Genomic DNA, 10926 nt, shown 5'->3' on the forward strand with positions numbered 1-10926 from the left:
GGAGATCCAGGTGCCCAAGTCGGCCGAGGTGCCCGCCGCCCCCGCCCCGTCCCTGGAGAATTCAGAGCCCGCCCCGCTGTCTCAGCTGCAGAGCAGGCTGGAGCCCAAGCCCCTGCCTCCCTCGGCCGAGGCCCCACCCAGGAGCCAGGAAGGTGAGCAGCCAAGTGCCCGGTGTGGCCAGGGGTGGTGATTGGGGGCGGGAACTGGCTTTGCCGCGGAGTCTTGGAGAAAGAAGCTGAATGGGGGGGTGGGGGTCGTGCTTCTGTGGGAACCTAGAACACATGGGCCAGCGGCCGCGGGCTCAGGGAGCAGGCTGTCCAGGGAGGACGGGCCGGATGCAGCAGGTGGCACCGAGCTGGGCTTTGGGACGAACCGGTTATGGCCAGCATGGACCGTGCCGTCGAGCCGTTGCTGTGTGAGCCGGACGGCGGGGCTGGAGCTTGGAGCCTGGAAGTGCAAGGCAGGGGCGTTTGCACCTTGAGGATGGGCTTTCACGCTCTGTGGTCGCGGGGCCCCAGGCAGGAATAGCAGGTGGCCCTAGGAGTGCCCGGCAGAGGCCGAGGTCCCGGGGTAGGGGCTGAGGGGTTTTGGGGGGTCCTGCCCTCCCTGAGGTTTTGCATTGGAGGTTTTCCACCGGCTCCCCCAGGAGGGAGGTTGTGAGCAGAGGCCAGGAGAACATAAGAACCTCACCTCTGGACCCTCAGACTCTTTGAGCTGCTGGGGAGGGGCCCCGGGCCAGGCGTCCCCATGATACCTGCCCACAGCTACGTTTGGGGGTGCTCTTCTGATGAGGGGAGAGGGAGGGAAGCAAGGGACTTGGGCACTGTCCTCAGAGGACTCAAACCCAGACTCTGGCTCGCTCAGGGAGCTTCCAGGGGAGGCAGTGGGGATCCCCGGGCCCCAGGGCTGTGCGGGTGCCAGCGGCACTGTGAGCCACGTGGCCGCAGGTCCATTCTGATCGCTGGACTCGGACCCGTGACTGTTCAGTAGGTGGTGTGTGCGTTGGACGGACAGAACATTCTGGGGCTTTGATTTTCGAAGTGACTGTTCTTAATTGTGGTTATAAGACACGTAACGTAAAACCCTTTTAACCGCGCCGAAACCGGTTTGGCTCAGTGGATAGAGCGTCGGCCTGCGGACTGAAGGGGCCCAGGGTCGATTCCGGTCAAGGGCATGTACCTGGGGTGCGGGCACATCCCCAGTAGGAGATGTGCCGGAGGCAGCTAATCGCTGGTTCTCTCTCATCGATGTTTCTGACTCTCTCTCTCTCTCGCTCTCTCTCTCTCTCGCTCTCTCTCTCTCTCGCTCTCTCTCTCTCTCGCTCTCTCTCTCTCTCGCTCTCTCTCTCTCTCGCTCTCTCTCTCTCTCGCTCTCTCTCTCTCTCGCTCCCCCTTCCTCTCTGTAAAAAATCAATAAAATATATTTTAAAAACAAAAAAAACCAAAAACCCTTTTAACCGCATTCAAGTGCACAGCTCAGTGGCATTAGTGGCGTTCACATCGCTGTGCAGCTGTCTGTCCCCACCGCCCTCTCCAGGACTTCCTCTTCGCCCCCATCGCACAGTCACTCCCCCCGCCAGCCCTGGCCCCGCCCCCTCCCGTCTCTGCGTTTGGCTGCTTTAGGTCCGAATGTAAGTGGGGTCACACGTTGCTTGTCCTGCGTCTGGCTGTCACTGAGCGTCCCGCCCTCACCGTCTGCCTGTGCTGGAGCAGGTGTCAGGTTCCTTCCTGTGTGAGGCCGGGGTTCCGGGGTGTGTCCGTCGTCTTTGACGGACAGCGGCTGCTTATGCCCGTGGGGCTGGTGTGCTGTGACCGTGGGCATGCGCCTCTCTCCCCTCCCTGCCCTCACTTCCTCTTGCTTTTCCTTGTTGAGTGAGGCTTTCCAGTGGTCAGTGGACTTGGGGACCGAGGGCCCTGGGCTGGCGATGGAGGGGGGTGTGGGGTGGGCTGCTGTGTTCTCTGCAAGCGAACGTTTGAGCAGGTGGGGCCGGGGCTGAGGGGCTGAGGGAACTTCCTGCAGTGCCGGCCACTCTGAGCAGCCGCCTGTGTGGGTCTGTTCTCGCTCCCACGTCCATGTCCCGAAACGTGACCTGCAGAGCCACTTCCTGGAGTGCTGTGAGGACAGCCGGCCAGTGTTTGGGGCGTGTCCGGGAGGCCATTTCCTCGTAATCCTCGGGTGATCTTCGGTTGGTCCGGGGCCTCTGGCACCGGATACGCCCCCCTCCAGGGGGGTGAGGTGTTCACACGCGGCCCAGTCAAACAGGATGTGGCCGGGAGATGGCCGTGCCAGGCCGGCCAGGTCTTGGTGACAGCTGGCGTTGGATGCGCAAGGAGATGGTCTCGCTCTGGGGGGACAGGCCAGGGGTGCCTGCTCAAGTGGCAGGGCCATGGGTCACCGGGCGGGCGGGGCACAGCCTCCGGGTGCACAGGGACGGTCAGGCGGGCTGTGGCTGAGCAGTGGGACCCCCCAGGGGAGGACGGGGTAGGGGACCAGGAGCAGTAGGGCTCCTTCCCAGGAGCGTGGCCCCGCCCCCTAAGGCTTGGACCCTGTGGGGTTAATCCGGCAAAGGAGGGGCGAGACAAGCATTTCCAGCGGAGGCCTGAGTGAGGGACCCTCGACGCTTCTCCGTGGAAACGAATGTGCTATCCGGGTGGGAGTGAACGCATTCGGCAGCTCCCCAGGCCCGGCGGCCCCCAGAGGGGTGTCCAGCCCCCCTTGCAGGGGCCGTCACCTGGCGCGACTGTGCCGGTTGTGTGTGTACACGCGTATGAACTCACATGTGTGCCCGCGCCCCGACCTGGGGTCTTAGCGGCTGGGGGCGGGTTCTCTGAGCCAGGGCTCACCTGCGGAGCCCCCTTAGGCTGGGCATGTGCACTGACTGGGGGTGGGGCAGGGCTGGACGGCGCTGGAAGAGGCAGAGGCTCTGTGGGGGAGGGGCTGGGATGACTCACTTTGGGAGGATCTTTCCTCTTCCAGCAGGTTCTGGAAGGAGGCCGGGCCAGGAGGGGGCGAGGCCCACTGAGGGCCGGGGAATGTGGCCTCGACCTGCTCGGCCCTGGACGTGAGGCCAGAGGTCCTGGGCAGCTGCTGGGAGGGCAGGGCTTTCCTGGTGGAGGGCGTTCCCGGAGTGTGTTGCCGTGGCTTCTGGGGGCCCAGGTCTGTGTTCCCACCCAGCCCCCGCCTCGCCCGCCTCTTCCTCTCCCCTCCTCTGGTCCTGGTCCTCCCAGTTCTCCCAGATGCACATCCGGCCTGTGCACCGGCCCCACGTCCTGTCCATCTCTCCTGCGGCCGGGCACTCTCGTCCTTTCCGCCCTTCCGTTGGGGGCTGGGCGGAGCGCGGCAGGAAGCCTCCCACCCTTCGTGGCACCCTGCCCCTTGCACCTGAGGCCCAGCTGGCACTGCAGGGGCAAGGATCAGGGAGGGAGTGAGTTCTACACTCTCTGTTCAGACTCTCGCCCTCACCTCTGCCTCCAGGAAGCCTTCCAGCTGGCTTTGGTGCTGGACAGTCTCCTGGGACCCCAGCTGAGTTGCTCCCAGATTGACCTCCCTAAACAGGGCACCGATGAAATCTTTGCCCACGTGGAGCCTCCTCCGGCCCACTCATGCCGGGGCCTCCACAACCCCGTCTCCCTCTTGTCCAGCTGCCGCCTCCCTGCTCCACAGCTCCTCCTGCCCGGTCCTTTCCTGGCCTCCCACGGGCCTCCTTTCCTCACAGCTGATCTGCTCTGACCTTCTGACCTCCAACTTGGCTCCTCCTCACATCACTGCTCTTTGAACTCCTATGCATCCTCCAAAGCCCAGCTCAAGTGGCACCTCTTCCGTGAAGCCCTCCCATGAGCTGGAAGTAGCCTCACTTCCTCTGGCTCCCAGGCCTTTTTGCATCTTTCTTGTGTGTCATATCTCAGGTTTGGCTTGGGGATGTGAATTATTTGTACGTGAGCCTTCTTTCCTCTGCCAGGATTTTTAACGTAGAAAGTAGTTTCGCATAGTACCTTTCCTTTAAAGTTCAGAAAATACAGAAATTAGAAAGAAACGGAAATTTACCAGTAGCTAAGCTCTTAACGTTTGCTCTGTATTCTTCAGCATTCCTCCGTGCCCCCCAGGATTCTAGGTTACTCGAGGGTGGGGTTTTCTCTTTGTTTCTGGTGTGTTTTGTTTGGAAGGATCCCGTAAGATACTGAGTCAGTGATGTGGGCACAGCAGGTGCTCAGTGAAGTCACGTTGAGGATCGAGATGAGAAGCTGCCACCCTCGCAAGCAGATACTTTCTGGTCAAATAGGAACCCACAGACCTGCCCCGCTCCCCTCTGGCACCTGGGTTCTGAGGCTGCTGCCCGTCCCTGCACCTGGCACCTTCCGCGTCATGCCTCGGTCATCGCTGCCCCTCTCTCGGCCTCCGGGTGGGAGTGGCCCGCCTCCTCTCCGGGTCCTGCTCGCCCCCTGCCTCTGCCGGGGTGGCTCTGGGTGGGGCCGGGCTGCAGAACCCAGAATCCCGCCTGTGGGGCGGCTGCCGGCTCTGCCTCTCTTGGGAGTCTGTCACCCCCCCCCCCCCCCGGCTCCGCACTGACAGCAGCCAAGTTTCCCGAGGCTGCCTTATAAGGCGGCACTGCCACTCACCCAGGGCCTGGCTCGCTGCTGCTGCTGGGTGCTCACAGGCGGCCCTGGGGGAAACTGTGGCAACAGGGCCTGGTGGTGAGTGGGGCGTCCCACCTGGAACCCAGCTGAGTTCCTGGGCGTGTCCTGGCTTTACCCTGTGGGACTTTGCTTTGCTCCCCCACCCCCACCGGACTCAGTTTCTCTGTCCGTCAAATGGGCGAGGGGTTGGGTCTTCTGGCCCCAGGTGGCCTGAGCTTCCCAGGTGTCCGTCCCATGGTGTGCCAGGGGCCACGCGTGACAGTGAGCATGAGATTGGGGTGCGGCAAACTGAGCGAGCGTCTCCATAGGGTTTCTCTCTGACTAAAACTACCAGAAATGCCCGGCTGGTGTGGCTCAGTGGTTGAGCGTCGACCTATGAGCCAGGAGGTCAGGGCTCGATTCCTGCTCAGGGCACACGCCTGGGCTGCGGGCTCCATCCCCAGTGTGGGGCGCGCAGGAGGCAGCCGATTGATGATTCTCTTTTATCGTTGATGTTTCTCTCTCTCTCTCCCTCTCCCTTCCTCTCTGAAATCAATAAAAATAGATTTAAAAAAAAATAATAAAACCACCTGGAAACATTCTTCGTTGTGGGGAAGGCGGACCCTCCTCTGAGCTGTCCCTGAGGCCCTCTCACACCTGGTTGGAAGCAGGAAGGCCCCCTATGGGGGGACGGGACAGGAGGACCGGTGGGAGGAGTGGCCAGGCCCAGGTGTGGCCTTCCGGAGGGCAGAGTGGGGACAGCAAGTAGAAAGAACCACCTCCTGCCGCCACCCCGCCCCGCCGCCTGCCAAGCCCTGCACAGGGGTGAGGACGGGGGACCATCCGGGAATGCAGCCCCGGCAGCTGCCGGATGCCTTAAATAGAGCGGGCACAGCTGCGGGAGAGGGCTGGGCAGGCGGGCGGGCCCAGAGGCGGGTCTCCGCTCTGCGGCTGACCACCCAGCCCGGCCCCAGGATCGAACCGGGCCCCGACACATGGCACAGAGCGAGGCCGCCCGCGGTGCTCATCCCCGGAAGCCGGAGCAGCTGCTACAAGAGCTGCTGTGTCTGCGCCCACAGCCGGCCAGGCCCAGGGCAGCTGCCGGGAAGCGGGTCGGCACAATGGGGCCGCTGTCCGGGGGTGCCGGGCCAGACAGCCCCGCTCTGTGCCCTGTGGACAGAGGGCACATTCAGCCCCAGGGGGTGCACCCAGACCACCCTGTGCCCTGGAGTGTGGGCAGCCCTGCTCAGACCCTGGGATCCGACCGTCCGCCTGGAGGAGCTGCGTGGTGCCCGCGGGCCTGACGTGGCTGCATGTGGCCGTGTGTGGCCTCCCTCTCCTGTGTGGTCTCCGATTGGGCTGTCCCTGACCTGGGCTGCCTGTGGGTGTCACCGTTGCCCCCTGGCGTCCCAGCTGGGCTGTAGGTCCGAGCGTCCATTCTCTGAGCGGGCGAGGGGAGAAAGACGGACATGCTCTGAGGAAGGGGCCTCTTCTCCCCTTTCCCACTGCTATTATGGGGCAACTTCTGTGGCACCCCGGGGTTCTAGGGAACCCTCTTTGGGAACCCCTGGCCTGGGAGTCCAATGTAGTTCAGTGAGACCAGGAGGACTCGGGACCGGAAGTGACCCTGGAGGTCACCTGGTCCTCTGCTTCCAAAATGACCCAGAGAGGTTCCGACTTGGAAGTGGACGGTGTGAGAGCCGGGGTCCACCAGGGACGCGCTGCCCCCTTGTTTGTGGGGAAATGGTCCCAGACCCTCTCCTGTCCTGCCCAGGCCTGGTCCCCGGTGCCGGGTCCACTTTCTCGTCGCCGGGCGGCGTCCTCCCTCCGGCTTGGCCACCTTGGAACGATAGTGACGCCAGGTGAGGCTTCCAGGGCGGGCGGCGCCCCTAGGCCTGGGCACCGCACCCACAAAGGAACCAACCGCGGCCCCGGCTTCATGGCCGCCTGGCTTGCGCTCCAGGGCTCCCTCCGTGTCCCCAGCTCCTGCTTCCCCACGGCCTTCAACTCTCAAAAGCAACGCGCGGCCATTGTCCGGGAGAAAAGGCGAAGGTCCCAGGGAATCCGACAGGAAACCTGCCCCTCCGGCGGCCCTTTCCCCAGGGCCGCACTCACGGCCGGGCCTGCATCCTGGGTTGTGCAAGTGCGGACAGTCCCGGAGTCACGTGCCAGGAGGTCTGTGTAAATACAGAGGCTTTTTGCGAACACAGATGGACTCGGACCTCTGCACTGGCGGTGCTTTTCCACTTCCCATCACTGCGGCATCTCTGCTGTCCTCTCGTTCCTCTAGCAGCCGCGTCCCCGGCGGCCACAGTGACGCCTGGGGCTCCCACGACACCTCGTTTCCGTCTGTGCGCGTGCGAGTGTCGGCTAGACTTCAGAGCGGACTTTCTGCACCGAGGGTGTGTGCGTTTAAAATGTTGAGCCCTGGCCCTGGCCGGGTAGCTCCGTTGGTTAGAGCTTCATCCCGATCATCCAAGGTTGTGGGTTCGATCCCCGGTCGGGGCACATACGAGAAGCAGTCAGTGAACGGGGGACAACAAATCGCTGTTTCTCTCTCTCTTTCTGTCCCTGCTTCTCTCTCTAAAGTCAGTCAGCACAAACTTAAAACACAAGCACAGTGTGAAGCCGTGTTGGGCCTCCAAGGCGATACACCAGCATCAGCCCAAACAGCCGGGGCTGAGGCGGCAGGGAATGTCGGCGGTGCCGACTCTGGGCCTCTCTCAGGGAGGGAAGTGCCTTTTCCGGGGAGGGCCCTCGGCTCCCTGTAACCGCTTATCTTGTCCCCAGTTGGGTGGCTAATCCTTTGCTTGTTGTGGTGGTTGTTTTAAAATCTGAGAGAGAAACATCAGTGATGAGAGAGAGTCATTGACCGGCTGCCTCCTGCACACCCCCCACCCGGGATTGAGCCCGCAACCCGGGCATGTGTCCTTGACCAGAATCGAACCTGGGACCCTTTGGTCCGCAGGCCGATGCTCTATCCACTGACCCACACCGGCCAGGGCCCAAACAGGGATTTTTCAACCCTCAGGCCGTCCAGCGGATTCTTTCCTCTTGGCTTTTGGGATTACGTTCTGCGTAGAGGCCTCTGCATTCTGAAATCACAGAAAAGGCATTCCGGCTCTGTTTTCAACAAATGCAGCGGTTCTCAACCTGTGGGTCGCGACCCCTTTGGCGGTCGAACGACCCTTTCACAGGGGTCGCCGAAGACTATCCTGCATATCAGATATTTACATGACGATTTATAACAGTGGCAACATTACAGTTATGAAGTAGCAACAAAAATAATGTTATGGTTGGGGGTCACAACATGAGGAACTGTATTTAAAGGGCCAGAAGGTTGAGAACCACTGATCTAGTGCGTTTACCGTTCGTTTCTGTGCACTGAAAGCAGCCCGCTGGAATGCATTTGGGTTGCACCGCGAGAGGGGTCTGAGGTCTTCTGCACGAACGTACGCCAGCCGGCTGGGTCTGCCGCAATGTTATGCTGCTGTAAAAAAGAAAGAACGCTCTGTGTATCAGGTGGGCGTCGGGGCGGTGCTGGCTGAGCAGGAGTCGTTGGCTGCGTTTCTCGTTCCCTCTGTTCTGGAACACGGTTCGCAGCCACACGGCCATCTCTGGGTTAAAACGTTTCAAGAACTCACGAGTGAAACCATCTGAGTCTGATACTTTTGTGGGAGCCTCATATGTTAAAAACGGAAAAAATGTTCCGTGTGAGGTTTTTTCCTCATATTTTATATCCTTTTTCTAGAGAAGCATCCGGAAAGCTATTTAAAGTCCCTCCGATGGTTCAGGGGCGGTGGCGTGTGGAGCGGGTGGGGAGCAGCCGGCCCCACAGCTGCCCTGCGCCCGCTCTGTCCGCAGAGGCGGGCTGGGCGAGGCGATGTCCCTCTGAGACACACGTGCAGTGCCGCGTGATGAATGTCCTGGGGGGCTGGAGTCCAGAGCCCCAGCCCCGCAGGTGGCGCCCCCGCAGGTGGTGCCCCCTTGCAGGTGGTGGTGGGCGGGGCTTGCAGGGGACAGAGTGGTCCAGGCGGTTGGGTTTCAGGAATCGGGAGGTTTCAGGTCTGAGTCCAGAAGGCGCTTGGTCCCTCTGACACCGCCCGTCACATCATCGGTGAGGCCAGGAGAGGCTGGGGTACCCCGACGTGGAGCCCCTAGGGGCTACGGTCCATGTGCTCCAAGATCCACTGGGTTTGCCTCCTGGCCCCGGGACTGACCGGCCTCAGTTTCCCCATCTGTGAAAGGAGGGTGACAACAGCTCCCCCTTCTCGAGGTGTTGCAGGATGACCATCTTGTGAAAGGCCGGGATTTGGAGGCAGGCTGCCTGGATTCCAGCTCTGGCCCTGCCTCGCTGCTCCGTGCCTCAGTTTCCCCACTTATAGAGCTGTCCCTTCGAGGCGCTGGGAGGCTGACGGTGAGGAGGGGCACAGATGGCGCCTGGAGCATTCTTGAGCCTCGAGCAGCAGGCGCTGGCTCCGTTCTGGGCTCGGTGGGACCGTCTCCCGGGCGCCAGGGGCAGCCCAGCAGCCAGGCTCCACCAGGGGGAAAGCCCTCGATGACTCCCGGACGGGGGTTCGAGGAGACGGGAGGGTGTGGGGGACAGTGGGCGGTGCTTCAGGATGGCGAGAGGCAGGAGAGGCAGGAAGGCTAGGTCGGCTCTCAGAGCCTGTACCTGGAATGGGGGGCAGCGGGGCCCCGACAGTCCGTCTCCTCCAGGTTCCCCGGGGCCAGCGGAGGCCGGGGCCTGCGGATTCCAGGTCCTGGCGCGGGAAGGCATCGGCCGCCGGTGTGGCGACCAGAAACGGCAGCACAGCTCGGCGTGCGGGGAATTTTCCACAAACGTGCGTGTTTCCAGTCGAAGCTTCGGGGCCTGAGGACTTCTGACCAGACAGAGGGTGGTTGAGGGAAATGCATGACCCAGAGCCGCTCTTTTTACTCCCAGATGTTTACCGTCTGAAACACAGATATGCGTCTATTCGTTCTCGGTCGCGGGGGCTCTTGTAGGGATGCCCCATGCTTGGCTTCCTGCCTCCAACTGTCTGGATGTGCCTCGGTCCCAGACCCCCGCCCCCGGGCCCCAGGAGCCCAGCTGTCCGGTGGGGCTGGCCCCCGAGCACACCTGGGGTGCAGGTGTTCAGGGGTTGGCCTCAGAGGTGAAGGAGGAATGTCAGCGAGTGCAGGTCACGGAGCCTGGCGCTGGGGGGTAGCCGATGGACCTGTCCTGGGTCAAGAACCCCGAGAAGGGTGCCCAGGGGCAGGGACCCCCCGGTCACACATTCCAGCCGTGACCTCCCGCCCATCGGACTGGCAGGTGGGGGCGGCCGCTTTCTACACTCCTGTTTCCTGTGGGTGGCGAGGTGCCCTGAGATCACACATCTGGGAGTCCCCCGACTCACAGGTTGGGGTGCCCATGGCACCTTGGTGGCCTCTCAGTTGGCCGGACAGACCAGTGCCTGAGAGTTCCTGGGGAGGGTGGCCTGGCCCTGCGCGGTGACCCAGTAGCTGTGGCCTCTGGGAGTCCTGCCGCAGGTCGTTGTCTCCTGGGTCCAGAGCTCCGTCCGGCCGCCCCTCCTGTTGACAGCGGGCAGCAGCCCTGCCCATGCCTCCTGAGCCACTTGCTCTGCAGGCCGCCCTCCAGCCAGGCCCGAGGGGCAGCTGGGCCTCCTCTTTCCTCACTGACCCAGCCCGGCTCTAGGGGCATCCTCCCTGGGGGCTCCCTGAGCTGGCAAATGGCACGGTTGTGCCTTCCAGGCGGCCTCACTCGGCCAGGCCTCCCCAGAGTGGCATTTGAGACCGTGGCCCCTGCTGGACCCTGGGACCTAGCTCCTGGGGCCTCAGCTCTGAGATGAGGCCCCTGTGGTGCAGGGGAGACAGCCAGGACGTGGGAGGGCTGCGGTCATGTGGGTGGCGGCCCCCCCTGCCCCCGAGCCCCCATGTGCCTGTTCCAGCCAGAAGCCTGCTCTCTGTAGTCCCTGTCCCAGGCCCCTTCATCTCACCCATCCCCACGTCCACAGCAACACTGCACGACTCACCTCTTGCAGCAGAAATGGGGAGACCCAGGAGGAGGGGTGCCATGTGACAGGGCACTTGGGCTGTGTGATCTCCCCACCCCCCAGGCCGATCACACTGACAGACCCAGCCTCCTCCTCTGGCAGAACTTGGGGCGTCAGCTTCCCCCTGTGCCCAGGGATGGGGAGCACGTTATAGACGGGGAACCGAGCTAGAGGGGTAGCGAGCCCAGAGCTGGCCTGAATGGTGGCCGGAGCCCAGCCCACTACCCGGGCGGCATCCGCCTCCTGCACACCCAGCA

General features: G+C 62.7%; 1 protein-coding gene across 1 annotated transcript in view; it reads left to right on the forward strand.

Moving 5' to 3' along the window:
• Positions 1-10926, forward strand: part of SEPT9 (septin 9) — a 105829-nt gene that overhangs the window by 49700 nt on the left and 45203 nt on the right. Inside the window, exons 3-4 of the mRNA XM_015559221.1 lie at positions 5-152; positions 9333-9457. Coding sequence (XP_015414707.1) covers positions 5-152; positions 9333-9457 — 273 coding nt within the window. The remainder of the gene's footprint in view (positions 1-4; positions 153-9332; positions 9458-10926) is intronic.

The sequence above is a fragment of the Myotis davidii genome, unplaced genomic scaffold (genome assembly GCF_000327345.1).
Source record: "Myotis davidii unplaced genomic scaffold, ASM32734v1 scaffold274, whole genome shotgun sequence".
In the NCBI taxonomy this organism is placed as follows: Eukaryota; Metazoa; Chordata; class Mammalia; order Chiroptera; family Vespertilionidae; genus Myotis; species Myotis davidii.